The sequence below is a fragment of the Pezoporus flaviventris genome, unplaced genomic scaffold (assembly GCF_033815535.1).
Source record: "Pezoporus flaviventris isolate CSIRO_AGI_PZ_B2104156 unplaced genomic scaffold, CSIRO_AGI_Pfla_v1 ptg000045l, whole genome shotgun sequence".
Taxonomy (NCBI): Eukaryota; Metazoa; Chordata; class Aves; order Psittaciformes; family Psittacidae; genus Pezoporus; species Pezoporus flaviventris.
This window is the reverse complement of record NW_026892593.1, coordinates 1,419,292-1,445,139: the sequence shown is the minus strand read 5'-3', so window position 1 is coordinate 1,445,139 and position 25,848 is coordinate 1,419,292. Positions and strand designations below refer to the sequence as shown.

The 25,848-nt window shown below is 38.7% G+C and overlaps 1 protein-coding gene across 17 annotated transcripts in view; it reads right to left on the bottom strand.

The window, feature by feature from the left end:
* The window catches only part of GRIP1 (glutamate receptor interacting protein 1), a 366,320-nt gene that overhangs the window by 82,089 nt on the left and 258,383 nt on the right, over positions 1–25,848 (bottom strand). For all 17 annotated transcript variants that reach the window (XM_061467161.1, XM_061467157.1, XM_061467163.1 and 14 more), the window contains one exon: positions 977–1,112. In XM_061467161.1, the coding sequence (XP_061323145.1) occupies positions 977–1,112 (136 nt within the window). The remainder of the gene's footprint in view (positions 1–976; positions 1,113–25,848) is intronic.

Sequence of the window (25,848 nt, the reverse complement as noted above, 5' to 3'; positions counted from 1 at the left end):
CCAAACTAAATCCTTTAAATCACAGTTTAGTGAAGGTAAGAAATAGTTTCCATTCATCTAGGTTAAAATAAGCTCATCTTTCAAACAGAAAGTAGCATTTTAAGATCTTAATCTTGTTAAATATTAAAATAAGAAGAGCGTTGCATTATTGATTTCTGATGTACAAAACCAGCTGTACAATAAAGGAGCTGGATGATTTGACGAGTTTGCGCATAGGATCTGGGAAATTGTCTTCTTTATGTCTCTACCTTTCTCTTTCTCTCTTTGGGAAGCATCCGAACACATTTTTTTTTAACAACAGTTGCATACACAACTAACATCGCAGCTACAGGAGACAGGCCACAGCCCAAATGCATATGTTCTGCTCAGTTATTTCGAAGGACTTAGCTTAACCTTTATCTTTTGACTTGTTTCACTCATGAATAACAGCTTTTTTATTTCCACTGTAATAGCGAGCAAGGTAGCTATGACTTTAGACTCTCTTTAATCTTAAAATCAGCTGATGAACAGTTTGGTTTTGGGTTTTGATTTTTGTTGCCTTTTCTATTTTTTTAATAAATTATGGTATTACTATGGCTACTTTTTCCATTATATATAATAGTTATGGTTATATATATGGTTACATATAATAGTACTATGGTTAGTTTTTCTGTTTCATTTTTCCGCTTCACTATTTTATGCCACTTCTCTCAAGTTTTTATTCAAGGACAAAAAATATACAAAAAATATCATATAATTTAAAAGAAACTTAATTAGTCTTAGGATGACTTTCAAATATCTCACTGGTATTTCTAGTTTCTGACAAAGTAGCCTTGAGGGAAGAGGGGGGTCAGCTGTTGCCATTTCTCTCTGAGCCTGATGGGCTGCCATTACAGATGCATCTAGTCACATATTTGTTAGTGACCTTTCTGATGCGGTATGCATTTCTGAAGCAATCACATCATGTAATACATTTTGTGGCTTGAGATGTAGTTACCTAGCAGCGATTCCTCCTTGACGAAGGTTAGATACTCTTGGTTTCCCATCCTTGTCGATTCCACCTGATACTGTAAGCCCTAGGGTGGTGCCTTCTTTTTTCATTAATTCAACTATTGTTGAGCCCTTGAATTCCTCTGTTGAAAGAAAATTATTTGCATTATTAAAATTTAAGTGATAACACAGATGTTGCCTTTCTAAAATGTCATCTACTTCCCGAGAAAATCACTGTGTGCGCTAATAAGAAATAACATGTACGTCTGGAGATTCATGTTACAATTCACAAGTTCTGTTTGCGAGGCTCTGCATAAAGATAAATTTGAGACATATGTTCTGTAAAAGGTTATTAAAAACTACACCAGTGTGCTAGTATACAGAGACAATATATACAAAGTCTGGCAACACTTACGAATAGTAGGTAGTTGTTTCACATTTTTAAGCAGCTGTATTTTCTCATTTTCTGCTTTCTCCCTCTGACCTCTATGTTTTATAAAGTACTTCAACTGATTAAATGGAACGGTAAAAGACACAATGATATAACAGTACTAGAAAATTTAGGTTCAGGCTCACTTTGAGGCCACTAGTAGGTGTCAATCAACACAACCTAACACAACAAGAATCCAGATGGACATTAAATACATCAGATCTTAATGGTTTCATTCGTTATTCTTACACAAATATATCTTCACTGTAACTCTCTGAAATCTCTGCAGAACAGGTTGTTGTGGCTTAAACCATGACACAGGTGTAAAGGCAAGTGAAGGGCTTTCATAGTCATAAGTGCATATTAAATTTCCCCCACATGCGGTCTGGGATACCCTGTTCTGAAGTTTGCCCTTTAGTATTCTTGGAAAATGTCAAGCTAATCCCACAGGCCTCTGAAAACGCAGATCACATGCAATGGAAAGCCTCAAACTCTCAAAATGACATGCCATTGCAACGGACAAGGCAACCTGCATGTACACAGCTCCCAGCAGGACTGCAACTGTTTGGAAAGCCACAAGGCAATCATACTTCATGTCCAGTGTTTCCAGCCAGAGAAAACCTATTAAAACCACCAGCAGCCCAAGTATTCTGGAGAAATGCATGAAGTTCTAAAGATCCACCTAGAAAATGATGAAATCCTGGAAAGATCATCCATCTTTCTGGTTCTTTTCAGCATTAATATGCAGCTTTTAGGTGAAATGGTCAGATACAAACATCATATACACTGTATACAGGGTATGCCTGCACTGTGCTAGCAATCTTGCTGTGGAAGCATATTTAAAGATAAAAGGCACTCAAAACCCAAACAAGTTTCTTCTATGCATGCTCAGCAGTAAGGTCTAGAATAAGCACTATACAAACAACAACAAGGCTCTGAGATAACAACCTAATACATCTTCACCTCAAAATGAACAGCAGCTGCCCTTAACGAGAACTGACAGACTTGAGCAATACAAAGGTAATGGTGGTAGGCAGAGGAAAGCATTCAGAGGAGCCTCCAGCTCCAATGGAGTATCCCATAAACCTTGCAAGAACTTCCAGAAGCGTTAATTCCTGATTCTTTTGCAGATGTAGCACCCTCCTGTGCAATGTTCCTGCTCTGCTCTAGTGGCTGGCAGGCTCTTCTTTGCATTCTAGAGGATGATGACCTCACTTCAGTTATTCACATTTTCACCATTATAGAGCAGGACTTGAGTGTTTGGGCAAGAATTGTCCAAAAGTTTCTACTAAGACAAAATTCTGCAATGTCAAGTCAGCAGCATGGATTGTCAGAAGCGGACATGAGCATAGTTATCTGGTACATTCCCCAACCTGGCTGACACCAAACCGTCATTTGACATCATTTGGAAGCTATTGAGCTTCTACAATGTTTGCTCACATCTGGCCTTTTTGACAGTTCAGAAAGAACAGATGTGGTTACCTGCATCTGAACATGTAGATACGTTGCATAGCTGCAGGAGATGTTACAGACAAAAATGCTGCTGCTTTCAGTTCTACAAAAAGCTTCCAGTATTTATAATAATTACAAGAGTTAGTCACGGTACTTGCTGCAAACAAAACCACTGTACATTTGCACCCATAATGCTACCTCTGGTGCTTTGCCAGTGTGTCACACTTGTTTATTCAGGGTTTGTTCGATCATGAGATCTAGGGCCAACAGGAAAACTCCTTCCCCTCTCTCCCACACCTCCCAGGCTGAATCCCTTCTTTTGTATTTCTAAGTATTATAATCTGGTTCTCAGCACCTAGCTAAGATTTTTTTGTTTTTTTTTTTTTAATAAACACTTTACCAGAATGTGTATACAGGACATCAATAATGCACTGCACACAGAATCATAGAATAGTTAGGGTTGGAAAGGACCTTAAGATCATCCAGTTCCAACCCCTGCCACAGGCAGGGACACCTCACACTAAAACACGTCACCCAAGGCTCTGTCCAACCTGGCCTTGAACACCGCCAGGGATGGAGCATTCACAGCTTCCCTGGGCAACCTATTCCAGTGCCTCACCACCCTCACAGTAAAGAACTTCCTCCTTACATCCAATCTAAACTTCCCCTGTTTAAGTTGCCTAATAGTTTGCCGTAGCATAATACTGTCATGTGTTTTAAGCTTTTATATAGGTTCTGAGTTTGCAATCCAATGCTGGGAAATACTCTTCTGCCTGAAGTGACATGTGGAACAGATGATCCATGAAGTGTTTTAAGCTACCTAATGATTACACAGTTCCCTGCAACTACTGGCATGCAAAGTAATGACCAGGCTTGTTCCTTCTCACAACAGGGAGGGACCTCTAAACACTCTTCCTTGGTAGGCAAGAGAGAAAGCTGCACCAACACCATGAGTGGTATGAAATGCACATTGCTAACTGACAGATAATTTCATCCAGGAGTACTAAATAGTTCATTAGGATTGTCCCTCTGAAAGATTTTGTAGCTTTTGTTGTACATATTCATAACAGGAAGAAATTAAACTGCTAGTTTTGCTTATAAGAGGCTGTTATTCCTGGAAGTGCTCTGAACCAGGTCCACTTGATATCCCCATCTCTCTTGTTTTCATCTTGCTTTCTTAAATCGCACACGATTACTGTTCTTATAGTACTAAATAATACATGTTTACTCATTTGCATTGCTTTGATGTTATTATTGGAGACTAATCACACTGGAGTATTATCAAAATGCCAGAACAATCCTGGGCCTTCATTTCCAATCCAACAAGCAATCCCATATGTATGCGCTATTCCCCAACTAGTGCAAGGTCAGTCTGCTTTCTTGTTAACGCAATGCTATGTTGCTCTTTGTGGCTTAAGAATCAAACTACTTCATGCATCACCTCACTCATAATTCATTACATATGCCAATCAGCAAACTCTAAATCAGTTAGAAGTCTCTGGGTTCTGCTCTTTCCTACATGTACTGCCACACTGCTAATAATATTAGCATAGCCCAGCTTTAGAAGGGAAGGCAAAGAAGTTATTCCCAGATTTCTTATAAATTATGAGTAAGAGAGGAACTGAAATTACGAATTTTTTCCTTAGTGGTAAACTGAATATAGAACAAGAGCTTAAGAAACATTTTACTCCATAACAGTTTATGAAGTATCAAATATCAGAACACCACTCCTGCAGTACAGCTCTGTGATATGAACCAAATGAATTATTCTAAAATGAAACTGTGTAGAGAAAAGATGTTTCCAAGTCTATAAAAAGCCCAGATCAATACCATTTTACACTTCAGTTGAAAAAAAGCACTTGAGAACTTCTTCCCTATGTACCATTAACAACTCGGGCAGCATTTGGTGAAACACAGCTCACACTGGGTCCTGCCTTCCCTCAGCTTAGAGAGGGTTTCATAGAATCATAGAATAGTTAGGGCTGGAAAGGGCCTTAAGAACATCTAGTTCCAACCCCCCTGCCATGGGCAGGGACACCTCACACTAAACCGTATCACCCAAGGCTCTGTCCAGCCTGACCTTGAACACTGCCAGGGATGGAGCATTCACAACCTCCCTGGGCAACCCATTCCAGTGCCTCACCACACTTACAGTAAAGAACTTCTTCCTTATATCCAATCTAAACTTCCCCTGTTTAAGTTTTAACCTGTTACCCTTTGTCCTATCACTACAGTCCCTAATGAAGAGTCCCTCCCCAGCATCCCTATAGCCCCCCTTCAGATACTGGAAGGCTGCTATGAGGTTTCAGGAAGTGCTCTAGGACTTCCACTGCTTCCTGCTGCTGCTGGGGTGATCCTGGGCACACCGGTCCATGCTGCACCAGTCACCCTACAGCTTTGCTGGCATCTACTTACGTCTGGTATGGGGCTCAAGGATTCTGCTGAATACTGGAGGTGGGCTCGGCAAGGGGAGTGTAAGGTGAAGCATATATAGGAGCTGAACTATAAAGAGAACACTATGCTGCTGCTGTTTTCTAAATTCCTGGTCTGAATGCTTCTGTTAGGTTCACTGCTGCGTTACTGTAACTGTGTGTGCCTGACCTGCAGCAGGGTCTGCTGGCGTATCAACACTATGATTTGCCCTGCAACCTAGAAGACTACAGGGATACTCAACACTGCAGAAAAAAACTTCAAAGATAAGCAGATGCTCAGATACAAGAATGGACAAATCTTACTGAAAGAAGATGAATAAATAGAATAACTTGCAAGTACATAAAATCCAAGACATATCGTGTCAAATTAATTTTTCTGTAAGGCAAACAGTGTCACAATAAAGCTTCTAGAATTTTATATATGATCAGACATTTTATAATTTCCTGCTTTTTGATGTATGTAAACAACATGTTTTAAGGAATAAAAAGCATGGAAAATAAATTAACTCATGAAGATTTCTGAACCTGGAATATATTCACTTCTTGGAAAAGAAAAATACTAGACTACAGAAGAGAGCTGCTGGTTTGGTTTTTTTTTTCTTCAAAACAACAGTTAAAAGCTGAGAGAACTTGCAGATTTTATCACCTATTTTCTATATTACTACAAGTTCATATCCTAATTTACGTATTAAAGTGTACATCTGACAAATATTTGCCTTCATTCCAGATATTGTCTTTTCCATCTGTTCTGTAAAAATTTAAAAAATTTTAAAATCCAAGAAAATGCCTAAAATCTACATGTTTGGGTCAAGTGCTTGCATCCTCCACCTAATGAGTAAGTTTACTAAGTGTAGCCAGCACAGGGTGTAAATGGAACTTAACATTAAAAAACCCCAAAACACTCAAATAAACCCCCAAAGCCCCTTGCTCTTATTGATCTTTTCCTACCAAAAGACATACATAATCAGTAAGTCAGTAATTGGTAAGTCTGTTGAAAATACAGTCAATGCTGTGCTTGTATGGATTTCCCTGTATGTCAGCAGAAATTTTGCAGAGGAAACATTTTGCTTTACATCCCAGTAGGCATCTCACGGTTTAACTAAGAAATCACATAAAGATAAAGTCAATTCTTAAGAAAGTGACAGCAGTTTGTTATACTGGGGACATCACATCTATTTGCTGTTTTGAGTAGGTGTATTTCTCTGTGACAAGAGGGAGCTCAAGAGATGAGGAGCACTCCATTCCTTGTTGCCATTTTCCTGACTGGCTGTCATTAAGTCCTAAACCACCTAAATTTGTATTAAAAACAAACAAACAAAACCACATTGGTGAAGAGAATCTGAAGACACAAAGCTGTCCTTTAAACTACTTCGTGCTGCCTCCTCCAGCCTGTGGAAGGACAATCCCCAAAGCAGTCCTAGTTCAGAAACCAGCAGCTTACAGCAGAAGACAGAGAGGCCTGAGGTGCATCAAAGCACATCTACAAGGCACAACACATTGTAGTTACACCAATGGGACTATAAACTTAAACCACCAGCAGCGCAGGTTGCCTTGGGTCAGAGGCCAGGCAAACGTAACTCTAGTAACTTGGATAAGGAGAAATGTGGTGCCATTTTCAGTGAAAGCAAGGGAGCTGGGTGAGGCTCAGACACTTACAAAAACCTGCCTAAAATAGACTCAGTTTATACTGACAACTATTTTGGTTGTGTACAGGGCATTAGACAGCATCAGAAAATGCTTTTTTTTCTCCCCCGCCCCCCCCCAGCTATAAAAGCATCTACAAGATGACTTTACTACTGCAGAAATCTTATCAAAACCCCAAATACCTCCCACCAGCGCTTACAAACTGGAAAACATGCTTATAAACCATTGCATGGCCTAGGCATGACATAGAAAAGCAAATAATGGTATTTTATGATCAACCACAGGCTGTGATATACAGGACATGATCATGTAAGTCACAGAAAACACCAAGCTTGCAGGACATAGCAGCACAGCTCACATCTGGATTTGTTGGTTTCCCACCTAAAAAGAGCTTAGCTCTTGCGCTATTTAGTTTTTAGGTACGCTTTCATATTCTAAGGCACAGAAACAGATACCCTGGAAGCCAATTCTGTCTAAACCTAAACTGAGGCATATAACAGGTATGGTCTTCAACTTAGCATCAGATACAAGTATTAAATTTGAAACTTTGCTTATAAGTAAAAAATTAGACATGAATATAAATATCGCAAACCTGAGTTCAAATAACCAGCAAATGAAAGCCAGTAACAGATATAAAAAAAGCCTCTTCATTCTTAATAACAAGAACCTCATAAATTTCTGAGCAAAAGACTATTGGAAGAAACACCTGATATACGACAGTGTTACCGATGCACACCACAGTAACTTCAGTAATTACATTCCAGGAGTGAAATAGTTAGCAGGGCTGCACAAATAAGACCTTTTCTACAAAACCAGCTGCTTTTTGTAAGTGCTATAGAGAAAAACTCACAATCAGCTGTTGGAGAACTGCATTTCATTTTTTACAGTGACTGAGTTAAACTATTAGTAACTTCCAAAGGCTTAACACTTCCATCCCAGCCTAGTCACACAACAGCCTACAGTGCAGTTATAACAAGCTGTCCTAGTGTTTCTCTGGCAGCAGCACAGCCGTGCTACCAATGGCAGATGCTCAAGATCCAACATCCTGCTTGTGTCTGAATCTACCCCTCATAGACAGAATTAGTAGGAAACATTTGACAGAAAATGCAAAAATGGCATGGCATGATAACAGATCAGTTTTCACACAGAAGCAGCTTCATACAGCAATAAGAATGATCTCTGTACAGTTATCAGATATGTTTTTTTAGTTTGCTTCTGCTCACAACTGGGTTGACAATAATGCCAGAATACCAAGAATACAAGCCAATACTCAATCCCAAGCATTCCAAGTACTAGCAGCCTAAAATTATTGATGATGTTACTTCGACAGATACTGGGCATTCAAAGAGATCAACTTGAGTTATCTCAATACGGATGATGCCATCTGATTCTTCTAAGAGCTGGGGCTACTAGGAATTTTTGTCAGTGACCACTAAGTTCTCTCTGTGGTTTGTTTTTCACCCTACATCAAGGACTGAAAGTACTGGGCCCCACACAGTCAGAACAACAAGAAGCTCTTCCCTCCCTATGTTTTCTTGAGATGCCTGGTGACAAGGCTTATGGAGGAATAAAATGAATGCACCTGTAATGAAAGTAATGAAGGATGTGAAAAGAATTCTTTTTTTTTTAATTCCACCTATTTTTGGACTGTGTAGGAGAGCCCAACAGTGGGGAAGGGCAAAATCACAGCCTCTGAGAAAATGCTGCCAAGCCATTTGGAGGGGTTCTTATTTTTAAGGTATCTTTGCATCATTTTTTGCTCATCTGATTCTGATTCTTTTAATTTTTGTAGATGTCCATAAGACGCAATGTAATACAATACAGGATATCTGTGCAGAAGGAAATTGAAAGCATACAAGTTTTATAATCCCCTATTATAAGTAAAGAATCAAATTACAAGCTTGAATTCTTGTAAGTATATTGAAGAACAATCAACGTATTTTAATGAAAATGGATTTAGAAAGTAAGATATGTTTCAAGTTTGTGTCAAAAATAATAGAATTACTATTCATAAACCCTGAGCAAACCTTGGCAGAGAAATACAATTAGAGGAAAAAGTATTAATAAAATGATAAAATATTAAAACATCTGGTTTCAGTAAATAAGATTTTTTAAAACATTACTGCAAGAAGACATAGATTTAGTGGAATCACAACAACAAATTTTTTTTTTTTCATTGTTACCTACCAAAAAAGCTATTTTTATCACTGATGTGCCACATTGCAACAGGGTTGGAATAAACATGCCATGTGAAATGCATACTTGCTCAATGATGCAGCATTGTTTCCTTGAGTGGGGTGTGAAGTTCTAGTGTTTTCATCGATGGCTTGCTTTGGGAAAGTATCTACACTATACACTGATCACTACCTGCACACTTGGAGATTTGCAGTGATCAACTTCCTATCTTTGGATAAGGTCCCATTCCACCTTGATGCACCTGCTAGGTTTCAGTAAGTTCAAGTGTTTCAGTAAGTTCAACCATTTTTCTGCTTCCACATTATCTGTGGCAGTCAAATTCCTGAACACGTGCAGGGACAAAGCAGCTCACTGAACTGAACTGCCAAGGTGGAGCTTTTGGAATCAAAGACATTGAAGGGTAGGGCAAAACAAGCACAGTGATGAACAACTCAATGGTCTCAACCGTCACAACCACTTCTACAGACACTACAGGGCTTTCGAGAGATCAAATCTCTCTTAGTAGAAGGTAGTTTCGAGCTGGAGCTTACAGCCAGAGTTATCTCAAATTTGTATCTCCCACATGAAACACGTGTCTCCTTTGAAAAGTTTGCTTCATGCTGTAAGCAACCAAGCCTTAAACTCAAAAATGGCTTGTACCATTCAGCAGTGCTACTCTGACCACCTCTGCACATGTCTGTTAAACATTACTGATGAAGAAATGAGAGTTTCACACCATTAGTCTTCTCTAGATTTCTGTCTGCACTGGATGAAGGATTCAGTAACCTTCCTCCCTTGCTAGTGGAAATGCTGCTGTGCAGAACAGCACAGAGCTTTGACACTAACGTGTTTTTTGATTCATAAAACTTATTCCCATAATTCTTATGTATTTCCTTCATTGCAAAATTAGCACCAAGAAAACTTGCTAAATCATGTTTATTTGTACTTAGGTGACACTGGTCACAAAAGCACGGCCTGACTGTTCCAGTTCCTCTGCTTTCTACAGTTAACAAAATGGATCAGGCAGGACTGATTACAGGACTGACTACATTTGTGCATTTCAAGGCAGGAAGGAACCACTGAGAACAATTCTCTCCCTGATCTCCTGAGTGACATGAGCAGAGGATCATGATACAGTGTTATCTGCAGCTACAGATTACCTTTTAGAAAGATATCCAACGTGGCTTTGAGAGCGTCATGTGATGGAAAACCTGCTACATGCACAGGTAATTTCTGTCTGAATTGAAAGTAAACAAGCCTTCAAGACTAAGATCTCATTATACTACCACCATGACATTCAGGATCTCCCTGCAGATGCAGAACTATAACCTCTGATCAAATCACCTCTTAATCTTCTTTCCATTTTAGATTAAGAACTGCCTGAATTGCTAAATTTTCTGCCATTTAAGACACACTTTGCAGCTCATTCCAATTGTTCAATATCCTGTGGCTACCAGGTAGGTTTTAGCAACAGTGCCATCAGATCCCCTTTCTCTATTTGAGCTGTCATTGAGTTTTTACTAAACATACTTTCAGTCTACTGCTGTAACATAATTTAACATTTTAGTTAATACAAAACATCACCTTTTTTATCATGTGAACCTGAGATTACTAGTAAAATGGCAAAATAGAAGCAGTAAGGATCAGAAGGAATACCGTAATGCTGTTACTCCTTTTCAGATAAACTACTGTGCAGGTATTCAAGCAAAGGATGGTGAATTTTCAAATGTGTATTTTGAAAACTGAAATTTGGAGGACTGGGATAGTAGAACTTTTCCTACTACTTGGACTAAGGACCAGACAAGTTTCAAGATTTTAAGGTTTTAGAAGTCATATCCATTTTGTTTGTAGAACACACAAAAGTTGAACAATGCGCACACCCTATCTTTCTACTTGGTAGTACTGAGATCTGGCATGATGAAAAGGTTTATCAAGGTCTCTGTGTGCAAGATTAAAAAATCCTTGGAAAGATGAGAAATACAAAAAAGAAAAAAAAAAAGGAAAAAAGAGAATGAATGATAAAAATGGAAAATGAGAGGAGATACTTCCTACACATTTTGTCCTTTGTGCTCAGTGATCACCGATACCTTTGTGGATTGCTTACTCTCTACCTTTGCAGAAAACCACAACCCAGAAATACCCACTTCTGGAAGATGGTAGTGCAAAAATAGGATGAAAGAATGCATAGCTATAAATGTTTTTAAAAGTGATCCAACAATGACAAGGGTTTTTCCTATACTTCAGTCTGAAAGAAAACTAAAGTTACAAGGATGGCTTATGAGGGAATTTAATATACAGCGCCTGACAAATAGGAAGCACTGAATTTTTTTATTAGGTGTTTATAGTAGAAAAAAAATGTCTGTGACAAAAGGACCATTAACTTACTCAACATTCAGGATGAAGAAAAAGTATAGTTAAAGCCAAAGGAAAAGCTGGGTTAAAGAGCTATAAAATAAATTACTGGCTTGTATTAAATTTTGCCAAATCACAGAATAGTGATGACTTTAGCTGTCAATAAGCACTTAAAATCCACAAGGATTTACTGTTGGTGTAAAGAAGTTTGCCAACAGGAAAAAAAAACAGGAAAAAAAGAAAAGGAGTAATTTAGGCATTTCTTGGCTTCTAACCTCCACTCTGTAACTCTCTAATCAATCTCTACTTCTTCCCTAAGGTTTAATGTATTCATAATGAACTAATGGCAAAGACAGATGCTTTCATTTGCATGAAACAACTTATTAGTCAAGCTTGCTGAACAAATCACTGCAGCAGAACAGTAAAATGCACAGCTGCAAGAATATACCTATGTGATTTCTTCTGTCATCTGAATTTCCAGCATATTGCACAGAACTGGCACAGAAACTGAAATGGCATCATATTAGCATGTATAGAGAGGTAAGTGTCTCTACAAACTAAAGAAACAACTAAAATCTTCAAATGGCACCAAACATACAGATTCAGCTAAACAGTACTACCTGGACGCTTCAATGACATCTTTAATTTCAAGCAAAATGAGATGAACAGAATCGCAACAAGGAAGCAAACAGGTAAAAGTGCCCAACACAAAGCTCACCTGTTGAAAATAAAGAAGTATTTTCTGACTTTTAAAAGAAGTCAGATTTTCAGTGAAAAGACCTGTCACTTAAATACAAGCAAACTGCCTGCTTGTGAGCACTTCTTCAGGTTGCTGACTCCATGCAAACACCTCACAAGACGTGACTGTTCTGGTTTCTTTCCTCCTCTGCTGTTAAAGGATATATTGCCCTGGTTGTAAAAGGAAACATTTAAATTCTAAATAATTTTAAGTTTATGAAAACACCCGAGGAATTTACCAGGCCTTTCTCAATGCAGAGGCCTCACCACAGAGATATTCTATTATCATTTACAGTAAAATGTGCTAACCAGAACTAGAGGAAAAATGATGGGAAAAATTAGGTTTTTTTTACATTTGATATAGTTTCAGTTTCATATAAAGTTTTGAAAGTTACACAAAAAGCGCATTCTGAAACTTTTATCTTCTCCAGATATACCACCCTATGATGATTTCAAAATGAAAGAAACTTCTGCTTCCTGTGACCTGTGTCTCTTTGCTTCACCGCTGCTTACACTGCGCTGCTCCCAGCTGTCTGCTGTGCCACATGCCCAGAAGCCTGGAAAGGCTGGGGTCCCCACACCAGAGCAGTTCATGTGCAGTTCGGTTATCCATCATAACTGGATTTATGAACCACTCCAGGTTTAATAAATCAACCTTTTTTGGCAGAGGTCTGCATCACTGGGAAATTTCCGCTGAAAACAGGCACTGAGCATCTGTGATTGCCATTCATTTCACCTGAAATGACCAGTGCTCAAATCCTTCCTTTGTATTACTGTACTCTTAAATTGCTTTGAAAAACTGTGATAGACTTCCTCATGTGAGTGAAGCAATCACAACAGCATAAATCATACATTGCTTGCCTGTCCCAATTACCACATCAAATGCATCAATGTGAACTAGTTGGATTACTCAAAAAAGCACCATGACTTAGACTTTAGAAATATAAAAAAAGAATCCCGCCCTTGTTTTCCTAAATCAGATTAACACTTTGACAGTAACAACAAACCATTTCATTTGCTTCCTTTTATCCCATTGGTTCCTGGCAAATAAACTGACCAGATATCTAATTACAGACTTAAATTTTGCATGTATAACTTCTTAAATCTTTGAGGATGTCACTCCAGTCCTCAACTTGTATCAGACACTCAGATTTAATCACTTGTTTTTTTCCTAACTTACTGCCTATTCTGTAGTTTGTGTATGCATATAAAGGATACTATGCCAAACATGCAGGCATGTTTGGCATTTCTGCTACTTTTACAACATCACTTACCTTAGCACTGTTAATGGGAGCATATTATATCAACTTGAATATACTTTATGAAGCTAAGATTTATACCACAAGAATGTCTGGCATGATAGAATCTGTTTTTACTCATATGTATGCAACAAACAGTTCATTAAATTGGCCAGAAAGATCAGCATCATCTATAGGCACAATTTGGGATCAGGAAAGGCTGCTGATGGTATCTAACAGTTCACAGAGCTATTTATCTAAACTGGAGAATTCGAAAGAATGACTAATAATAAATGTTTCTAGTCAGGATCTATCTAAATTCCCAGAATTTAGCTTATTCTGAGGGTCACCTCCTCCAAGTTTTTCTGACTGAAAACAGATGGGAAAGGTAATTTCCACCTGAACAACACTATCCAATGAACACATTTGCCTACTTTTTGTCACCATTTGTAAAACACGCACAAATGTCTTGCAGGTTCTGCTTCCAAAAACCTTTTCTGCTAAGGGAAAAGATGTCCCCAACATGACTATGAAAGTGTGGATTTATAGCAAACCCTCTCAGCAGAGATTAAATCCTCATGGGGGAAAAATGAAGACAAAAAAATTCAGACCAATTTGTCAAGCAAAAGAAGAGTGCCAACACTTCTGTGCTGACATCACTTTTCCTACCCTGAAGCTTCACTCATTTAGAACTACTGCAAAATTCATACTTCCAACCAAGGCAGCTTCACCAGCAATATTTCCCAGGAAACACCTAGCTTATACATTTCACAGGATGCCTGTAATGAGAGTCTTTGCTTTAGACTTTCTTTCCCTTCTTGGTTTAGCAAAGTGCAGAGCAGGTGATCTTCAGGCCATGACAGGCCTGCACATTCATCATGTTTTTCCACAGTGAAGACCCAGAACTTATGATGGAGATAGAGATACCAGCCTAATGTTAACTGTCACCACCTGATAAGAATATTTGGGATGGTTTTGAGTTTGTAATGTTTAATTTTAAATCATACATGCATTAGAAGAATCCAATGCCCTGATGTCTTCTGATCCCCATCTTTTGACTACTGGCCAATGATATTTTTATAGGGTACTGGATATATTAAAATGTGCATTGGAACAGCAGATAAAATTTCCAGTCCAGCTTTGCACACAGAGAAAATTGGGACTACAAAATGTATCCACAACGTGTCAAAAATAATTTGAGACTCCCAATACCCTCAGACCATGAAAAGCACATTTTACCATAGATTATGATCATGTCCAACTATCATCCTTGCTGGTGAGCATTTAAGCTAGACTGACAGACTTAAAACAACTTGTCTATTATTTATTGTGGTGTGGGATTAAGCAAATCAAGCTCCATGATTGGATATCTGTTCCCATCCACTATATGCTCTCTACTGCAGCATTACCTTTTGTTAGTGGCTAAGGAATACAGCTCTTGGATTTTAAAGGTGTTTAATATCCCTATCACAAAACTGAAGAAATTCTAGTTTGGTAGCTTTAAGTTAAAACAACTTTCAAATATACTTGTTAAATTTTCAATTCCAGAACTAATAACATATCTTTTAGCCAGAACTCAACCTGAAAACCTTTTGGAAGAGCATGTGTTTTTACTCCCATGTGAGCATATTCCATGCAAGTTACTGAAAAAATATCCATTTTATTCATACTGCAGCATTAGGTACTTTTTATAGACCCGGTCCATTTTGTTGCATTCTTTGTCTAATGGCAAGATTTCCCTATATGACCACTATCGATTTTTACTTCTCACTTTCATTTACAGAAAGTGATATTCACACTCTGTTAACAGCATATGATCAGTCATGGTTTGTTAAGGATACCTAAAATCCAGCTGCAGCATGTGTCTTTCATTTTTCTGTGACACTGGGTTTTTACTACCTCAAAGGTCAATGCTCATTTTCTGTATCATTTATCTGACAAGTAATCAGGGTCACAATGTCATCTAATGTGGGATGAAGGTCTTGGAAGTATCCTGTCTCACAGTTAACTATTAAGCTGGGCTCATTTGCTTCACTGATAAAATCAATCAGCATTGAAGACTGGCATTTGTTTTTGCTTGGAATGAGATTCACAGTGTCCTTCCACCAATGTTTTCTGTAAATAAGAGCAGTGAAATCTCCTGATTTTGGCCTCACTGCTATTTTTGCCTATTAAAATACTCCTTGTTTTGCTTTCCGTACTCTTTCAGTTGGTTAGTAAGTGAGACTTGACCGAACAGCCTTATTTATGTTTTTATTCACCCAACATTAGAATGCCCCAAACCATGCAGATAAAAAGTGAGAATGACATCTGCAATTTGGACAAGGACACTAAATATAAAAGGTCTGCATTCTACTAGCCCGTCTGTCACTTACAAAATTAATATTAAGTCTCTCTATTAATGTAAGAGATATGAAGGGATGTGTGGACCTATATAGCTAAAAAACCCAACAGGTACCCAGTAAATTAATTATGAAATTAATGTGGACAGAAAAGAATTTGGGCACCCTCACAGGTGATCTAAACTCTCACTGACCAGAATTATGAATGCAAGCCATACATATATAAACAGGACAGTTTTACACAGCAGTATTTAGTACACCTTTCTATTTAGTGAAGTAGTGACCATCACTCGGATGCTTTATGTCCTTTCTGTGACACAATTCAACAAGATTATTAATAACCTAAGAGAGAATAGGAGAGTCAGAAAAGAGCTTTCAGAACAGTTAAAGAAACATGCCAAAGAAGAGAAGACCCAGAAGCACAATTTGTTTGCTTTAACAAAGGGGAGATTAAAAGGTGATTTCGTAATGAAATGCCTATAAAGGATGAAATGAATTTTGATGAAAAGCAACTCTTATCACAAACAAGGTGAAGCAGAAGCTACACATACTCAAGCTAGAAATAAAAGCAGTTAGGCTAATTAACCCCAAAAGGCTGTAATGGGTTTTCCATACCAGTAACCTTAAACAGATTGAATGTCCTTCTAAAATATAATTCAAATAAAAGCTGAGATATAAATAAATCCAGTGAAGTTGTACGTTTAGTTTAGATGGTCACCAGTGCCCCTTCTGGCCCACGAATTCCATGTAAATTCACCATACATACAGTAAAACCTGAAAGGGTAAGGTCTTTATTCTTACCACTGAGATTTTAAATAGAGAGGAAATAAAAGGTAGTTTGTAATTACTCTGTAATTAACTTGTGGTCTTACAGCTCCCCCATGAAACAGAAACATCTAACTCTTTTATTCCACACTAAGAGGCATGGATGCACATTTTTCTGCCCCACATGCCAAAGATGTGATGAGGAAGACACACAAGAACTAAAATCTCTTTTCCTCTTTTGATTCTAAGTGAATAGAAAGCATGAAAAAAGCTATTAAATAAACAAGCAAAGAAACAACCATTCCTCCATCTACAAGAAAACACTTTAAACTGCTTCATATTGGTAAAATGGACATACAACTTTGTAACAATACCCCCCAAAACCCCAAACATTTTGATGTAAAGCCAAGGTTTACAGTATGAACTCAGCAGCTTTGACCAACTGATACAGTTGAAGAGGTGAGCTATCATCCAGATTGGCATAGCATATTTTGCTGTTACCTTGGTGAATGATACATTATTTCCTAGCTATCTTAATGCCATGAATTTATAATCACTGCAGAAACTGAATGGGAGATTCAAAAACCAGATGGAAAGCATATATTAACTCCTTTAAAGAGGTAATAGAAAATACATTAGGAGCATTAAAAAAATCAAGTTAATTATCTATAACTGTAAGATAAAAAGAATCTATCAACTCCAAAAAGACCCAAGTAGGCAAATGATGAAAAATTATCCTCAACTTCTCAAATCAGGAAATTACTCAGACCTTAAACGTACATGCCTAGATTTCTTTTGCTAGTCATCTGCTTCTGCTTATAGCATTGTGGGACACTGGACTTTTGAAAGACAGCAATGCTCTGCTAGGTCAGACTAACACTTCATCTTGGAAAGCAAGAAAATTAGTCCTGTTTGGGGAGAGAATGAGAGCCTGCCTACTTTGTCCAGATCCAGTCCTGCCACGTTAGAGGCTACAACGCTCCTCAGTCTTTGCAGTACTTACATATGAATTTTTTTGTTCACACCCTCTGAATCTCTGTCTGCATCCACAGGTTTACTTCTTACTCTTCCCCTCTATTGATACTGGATGCAGGAGGACTGTCTCAATGGAATGATGCAGAAATCAGGTTTTTTAATGATGTTACAGATACTATATGGGTTTCATTCTCACCACACTACATATAGTTAAGCTGATTTTGCTGGGAAAAACTGCAGCTGGAATAATTTAACACATTTGATTTTGCAGGGCTGAGGTATGGTAAAATTATATGCAACTAAATCCAAATACCCATAAATTAAGGTGTTTGGCACCATCGGCAACAAATCTGTAACTGGTTGTGCCTATAATCAAATTCTATATAGTAGTGAAATAGTTTAAAGGTATTTAACTTTTCAGACCTCGTATCAGGTGGATATTTGAAAAAGTTCATGTTCCTCATGGTCAATATTGCCTTTAATGCATTTTCTTCCTCATTTATGGCAAAAGGAATGAAATCAGATTTTTCTCTATTCTAATCCTTTCCAGTATTGAAAAGCACTAGCATGTAGCAGAATTGTAAAGAAAATGTATAAATAAATCATCAGCAATCTCATTTAGCTAAGAAGCCAGTGGGCTTTTTTCATTTTCTAGGAGAGCCAAATTTCTTCAGATTTATCTGTGCATGAAACATGTTTACATGAATGACAAACATGGAATCATTCCAATAGTTATTTTGGTAGAAGGGAAGGAGGACAAGAAAGAAATCTTCTTTCAGTAGTACATATGCGAAAGAAAATTCAGGAATTTCCAATGCTGATGGGTAGGAAAAGACATGTAACTCTGCAGATGCTTCACAGACCATTTGATAAACCTCCAGCAGGTTAAACAAACACACAGGGAAGACTGTATATGATACTGCAACTGCAGCCTCTCATCAAACATGAAAATCAGCAAATGACTTTGCAGATATAATAAACACCTCAAGTGCAGAAAAGCTTACAATCCCGTGATATACATTTCACAGGTCAAAACACTTGCTTCTGCTAGGAAATCACCCAAGACAGTTAGCGTAACTGTGACTGCAGAGGTTATTGCTAATGAATTTCTAAATTCTAAAAATCTCTTCAGTGGCAAATCTGAGCATTCTGTGCTGATTTTTAAAAGTACACAATAAGAGTGTCTATGAGACAAACACAAATTGAGAAGAAAGTGCTTTTGCAGATGCACACTTTAGCTTCCGAACCCAGCTTTTAGTGACATACATAGTATTTTCAGGTTTTACTTCTGCAATCATAGAATCATAGAATGGTATAGACCATTCCATAAAATGGAAAGGACCTTATGATCATTTAGTTCCAACATCCCTTCCATGGGCAGCGACACCTCACACTACACCTGTCCAACCTGGCCTTGAACATTGCCAGGGATAGAACATTTACCACTTCTTTCCCCAGCCTGTAGCTGTGCCTGGGATTGCCCCAACCCGAATGTAGGACCTTGCACTTCTCATTGTTGAACTTTATGAGCAATGAATTATTTCCTCCACAATAAGAGCTAGGAAAAAGGTAGGGATGATTCTGTGACAGGTTTCCTCAGGCAATTCATGCTCTTAATCCACAAAACCAGTTAGCTAGTGAAGACTATTTAATATTTTAGTAGGGGATGAATTATTAGGTAAAACAGCACAGCAGTGCCTCTGTGAAATCAGAGTGCTTATGAAATCTGAGGGAAGCTGAAGTCAAGGGCAAGGCTGGAAGAGGTGACTGAGGTCTGCCCAGGTAAGGCAACACTTCCTGAGAAGGTAGCTTCTCTACAGCACACGATGCAAAGCCAGCTGCCAAAGTCAGCAGTCCTCCATCAAAAAATAATAGCAGTTTACAACTTCTGCGGTTTTACTTGACATAGGAGTCTCAGGAAATTGGACCAAGTTAACTGCAAGCACGAGAAGAGCTATTTTGAACACTGGCTGTCTTGGCAATGCTGTATCAATCACAGAGGAAAACAAAACCGGCTCTGGAGGTGTTTGCACATAGGTAAACATCTACCCACTTGGGATGGATCATCTGTCATATTTGTCAGTCACTGTGAACCTGGCCCAGATGTTAACAGCTGAGCTACAGCAAGAATATCCTTCTTCCCCCCTAAGCAGCATCATTTAATGAAACTTGCATCCTTGGATCACATTAAAAATCTTTTATTTTATTTTTTAATCCATGTGGTTGTTTTCTCAATTCCTCCTCTCTCTCTGTATTACTTTCTATATTTCTCCCTTATTTCTGAGATTATCTTGTAAAGGAAAAATAACATGCTCTATCTAGGCTAGTATTATATGATGCTGTACAGACCGCTTCCTCATTTACATTGTGGCGCAGCACACAGCTGTTAAATTCAGCTAATACAATTTTATATCAGCAACTGAAGCACAGCATAACTGGATCATATCTTCTGTCTCTAACTGTAATCTATAATGGATCCTTATATGTATATATATAGAATCATGGAATCACAGAATAGTTAGGGTTGGAAAGGACCTTAAGATCATCCAGTTCCAACCCCCCTGCCATGGGCAGGGACACCTCACACTAAACCATGCCACCCAAGGCTCTGTCCAGCCTGGCCTTGAACACTGCCAGGGATGGAGCATTCACAACTTCCCTGGGCAACCCATTCCAGTGCCTTACCACCCTTACAGTACAGAACTTCTTCCTTATATCTAACCTGAACTTCCCCTGCTTAATGAAGAGTCTCTCCCAAGCATCCCTACAGCCCCCCTTCAGATACTGGAAGGCTGCTATGAGGTCTCCATGCAGCCTTCTCTTCTCCAGGCTAACCAGCTCCAAATTCCTCAGCCTGTCTTCATACGGGAGGTGCTCCAGTCCCCTGATCATCCTCGTGGCCCTTCTCTGGACTTGTTCCAACAGTTCCATGTCCTTTTTATGTTGAGGACACCAGAACTGCACACAATACTCCAGGCGAGGTCTCACAAGAGCAGAGTAGAGGGGCAGGATCACCTCCTTTGACCTGCTGGTCACACTCCTTTTAATGCAGCCCAGGATACGGTTGGCTTTCTGGGCTGCGAGCGCACACTGAAGCCGGCTCATGTTCAGTTTCTCATAATATATTTTAACTTTCAATTATTTTCTTATTTCTTCACAACATTTACTTGTTTCCTATAGGAATATGTGTTTGTTTTCAGGATTAAACAGACATTTCTGTGTGCTCTGAAACTGCCAGAATCATAAGTAAATTAAGTAGAGTGGTCTTTAGAAGGTAGACAAACCCCTCAAGAAAGCCACATTTGGTGCAGCATGAGTTAGAATATCAACATTTGCTGTGGAGCAGGCTGTAGGTCAGGGAGGGAAAAAATGGCATGCTTTTGTGTTTTTGTAAACAGTTAAATAACACCTGCATGTGTGTAGAGCCAAGGATCAGAAGAAAACTCCCTTACTGCTTTCCAGTGGTATACACACTGTGTATTTAAGCATTTCGGAGCCTGAAAACTCCCAGGACTTCAATTATTGTTTTTGTTACAATAATTCAGTATTTCATCACTTCTCCTAGGAATATTTTGTGTCCTAAGCAATTACTGAGGACACTACATCATACAGTAATTATTTTTTTAGTATCAGTTCTGTAAATACTATCTTTGCAAGGCATTTTAAAGTTCCTCCCTTCCAGCTCAGTAGTTCAAAATTCAGCCTACCCTAAAATCACGTCTGTTTAACATCTCATTTTTTGCATAAAGATTTGTTACCAAACTCCCCCCAAATGAGCCTCCAAAACTGCTAATAAGAGCAATATCAGAGCATGAGCCACAGCAGAGGATGTGCTTCGGGGCTGTACATTCACTCTTGTGTTTTCCCTCCAATTTGATGGCTAGCCTTGTTTTTGAGATCAAACACTGAGCTGAAATAGGAAACCTGCTTTATGGCACGCTTCAAAGGATCAGGTAGTGTGGGAAGAAAGTGCAGTATTCATGCATGTACAAAGGAACTAAAAAAATCTGGTCACTTTAATTTCAGACTTTAAAGTCTTGACAATATTCCTTCAGAGTAGAATGACCTATTTTAACAACTGACCTGTTAGTACATCCCCGCAACAGCATACAAAACTTGCAAATGACAACGGTAAGAAAATAAACAGAGAGAAAACCAGGCTCCCCATGGTGGAGAAAATGTCAAAGGAATGATTTATAACATCTAGGTGTGGTCTTCCCTACTCTTCTCCATGAGGGCTTGCATGCACTCTCCCCAGAAATACAATTTGCCTGTTCAGCAGATCTAGTATCACCATGGAGAAGGTGGCTGGAATGAGACTTAGGAAGGTGCAACAGCTCCTGTGGGTCCCTGAGGCTGGCACAGCTGGAGCACAAGGCTTATGTGGGAGAACAAGAGCGGATCAAAGACAACATGATGCGGGACAAGATTTCAAGGGACCTTCTGCTAGGTGTGTTGAGCAGGGGAGGAGGCAGGCAGCTGTGTTATTCTTCTGTCCCAGAGAAAAGGAAATTTCCTCTTTTTTGAGGAAATATTCCCACTATGCCTCCTTGTTATTTGGTACTGGTTCTTTGAACAAGAATTTACTTAGGAGATAGCTACATGACTGCAATCCTTCTAGCTCACCAAGTCTCTGAATTCACAGATGATTCAAACAGCTGTCCCAGACTACAGCTTACACTGCAGTTTTGAGCCCTTGATCACTTCAGGCAACAAAGCTTCACATTTCTAGGAGTCTCCCATAGCTCAGGTGTCTGAGACAATAGATGCAAGAAGTAAAAAGTAAGGATTTTCCAGTTTAATGTCACACAGACTGGGTACAAATTAGCTTTTCCCTAAAAACACAGACTTTTACCCCAACCAAAACTATTTGCAGAATTTAACTGAAACTTACGAATGATTTCAGCCAACAAAAATAAAACACCGAGAACCTGAAACATTCCAGTTCTTTAAAAACTGTGGCGTTTTTGACTATTAATTTTATTTAAAAAAATAATAGTAACTTTCATGACTCAATAAAAGAATTGTACAGAATTGGGCTAAACCAAAACAAAACTTCTGCTGCAGATTTTATGAAATAATTTAATCAGCCTCAAATTTATGGTGTCTTGTTTGTTTGTTTGTTTCATGAAGGACCTAGTTTTACGTTTGGCTCAGGTCATTTCTTCTCCCTCTATTCCTCCAGTTTTCAGTGAGTGCACTGAAAATAGACAAATAAATAGTGTGACAGATTTCTCCATGTTGCTAAAACAGATAAGGGCATTGGATTTTAGTCTAGAAAGCATGGGAGCAGCTATTCAACCCGTCCATATTCAGGACAACACTGAGAACAAGCTTATCTTTAAGCATACGTTAAAGCCTCCTTGACTTCAAAGTGCTTCTTCAACAGTGTCATCAGCTTCTGACACTGGTGGAATATTTGATGCCCTTTTTAAAGCTCCTGCAGGAATAAGCAATCACAAGATCAACACCTTTGACTCAAGTGCTACTGACTTAATGTTTCCCTTTGGCCAGGCACTGCACAGACCCTTGGGCAAGCTGTGAGGAAACCTTAGCCCAGGAACTCAGTGGGAACTACAGCCATCTAAACCTAGGGATAAGAGATTAGCTAACAAGTGAGTATCAAATACTTAATTATTAAATGGCAGACATTTTTACCTGCATCTGACTCTGAGGGAAGGGTCTTACCTATGAATTCTGAAACATGCTGATTTCATTTATGTGCCTAAGTATTAGTCCGACAGTGATAGCTTCCTGAATGAGGCACAGTACACACCCCCTTGGCTTCTGTAACATATTATGTGGGCAGAACAGCAATAAGGTGTCATCACATACTGGTCAGCTGTATAAATGTAAAGGTTCAGAGGAAAATACCTGTTTGTTTCTTACTCTGCAGACTGCTTGTCTGCTGGTGTTACCTCAAGCTTCACTTCTATGTTAAGAAATTCTGACTGTAAAGCTAAATAATGCTTCAAATCATCACGTATTTATAGCTACAACTAAACACCTACACATCTGCAAAATTAAGTCCAAGTTTCAAACTGCAATTATATTAACGCATATAATTTGAATTAACTATAATTTCAGCAATTCTGTAAATCCCTTTGAAAGGATCTGTTGCTTGTTGATTTTGTGCCATGTGAAGACATGATAAATATGATATGTAGTCTCATCACATGAATAATGCATTCTGCATCTTAAACAAGCAAGTTCGGCTCCACAGAGATGCTTAATCCATTCCCTGCTTCTGGGGATGAAAGGAATTAAACCCAGTGTACTGATCTCACAGTATGTGCTCATTTGACTTTAATTACAAAATGATTATTTCAACCTTTTTTTCCTGTAAAATAAACCAAGCCTGAGTTCCATGTAACCTCTATAGAATTACATGACTTCTCTGTGCATTCACTCTTTGCTCATCAATACTGTACTTTCAATACTGTTTCACATGGAAGGACAGAAAAGCCTCTTGGGGTTTACAGTTGGTATAGTAGTTTCAGATCTCACAGCACCAAAAGCTCCCCCTTTTGATACTGAGCCAAATGAAGGAGCACTAGAATCCATTATAGTGATTTCAAATGTCATGAGAAGGAATTTTTACCAGGCACAGGGGGTGACATGAACCCATACTACGCAGGCAGATTTACATCACACATACTGGATATACATTTTCACTAGTGTTTTTTCCACAGACTGTTCAAACCGTGCAAAGCTCAGTATAAGATCGTTTACCTTGCTAAAAACCAGAATTTTCCTCTTGGCTGATTCAATAGCCAGAGCATTCCTTGGGAAGAGGACATCTGCTGTCCGTGCCTTGGGAATGACAGAGCATCAAGTGAATTAGACAGCTATACTGTCAAAGGCACTGCCATGTTTCAAGCTTCAAAAAACAGCACTTCAGGAATGTGATGCTTTATCAGGCATACCATCTGGGAGGAATCTAAATGAATGCTTTCCATACAGTATATGCTCTTCATGTAAGGATTACTGACAGTAACTCCAGCTGACATGTCTCCAATCAGGTTTAGAAGAATTTACCAGGTTCACTGCATCATGCCTTCCAATTCAAAACCTATTTGGAGCTGACCTACATACTGGCAGAAGTGTGATCCTGCAATGCAAAGAGGCTGTACTTCTTCTGATCTCAAACTACTTAATGGGTTAATAGTCCTAGTTAATACTACTGGTACACCTCCTACTGCCAAGCCAAGCTGCCTAGCTGGGATGCTTCTGCATCTGTGTCAAAACTAATCCATAATGTTGATAAACTACCCAGAGACAAGAAAGCATAGATGCTATTTACAAGGTGCACCTTATATGAGAGATGCGAGGCCAAATTTTCTCAGTATCCAAGTGATATAAACATTTAGGGATTATTTTCAGAAACTTCAGTCAACTCCTAAATGTTCAAATTACTTCTCAAAATAATACTTACTTTTACCAAACTATTTATGTATCTAACCCCACGACATCCGCGGTGCTAGAATGTGAATTTGGCTCCTAAGGTCTAGAGATGCAACAATGCATTAAGATAAATGTCTTCACTATACTAAAAGCTGAAGAAAATACATAGGATTAGATCAGTGTTTTTCAGAACACCTGAAATTAAACAGAGTACATCTCCTTAACCACTTGCCACTATTATCTCTCTGAATAAACTATGACCTATACAGAGCACAGAGGAAAGATTTATCCGCAGTGCTCACAAACACTCCGGAATACACAGCAAATTTGTAAAGTATTCAAAATAAATGGTGATTTGTCATGACAACTATTCAACATGTGAAACTCCTAATCTTATCAAACGCTCCAAAGAAAAATTGCACCGATTCAGTTTTCATCAAACTTTCTTCTTAAAGAACACAAGTGAAAATCATCAGTTCTCAAAATATCGCCTGCAGCCATGAACTTCGCTCTGTATTTGGACCTCAACATGAGTGTCTTAGAAATACACTAACCACTTGATAAATGACAACTGCTAAATTCACAGTGAAAATGGATGACCCGGGGAATTACAGACCAGTCAGTCTCACCTGCGCCTGGCAAAATCTTGGAGCAGATTCTCCTGGAAGGCATGCTAAGGCACATGAAAAACAACAAGGTGCTTGGTGACAGCCAGCATGGCTTCACTAAGGGGAAATCCTGCCTCACCAATTTGGTGGCCTTCTATGATGGGGCTACAGAACTGATGGACAGGGGTAGAGCAGTTGATGACATCTACCTGGACTTGTGTAAAGCGTTCGACACTGTCCCACACGACATCCTTGTCTCTAAATTGGAGAGACATCAATCTGATGGATGGACCACTCGGTGGATAAAGAACTGGCTGGATGGCA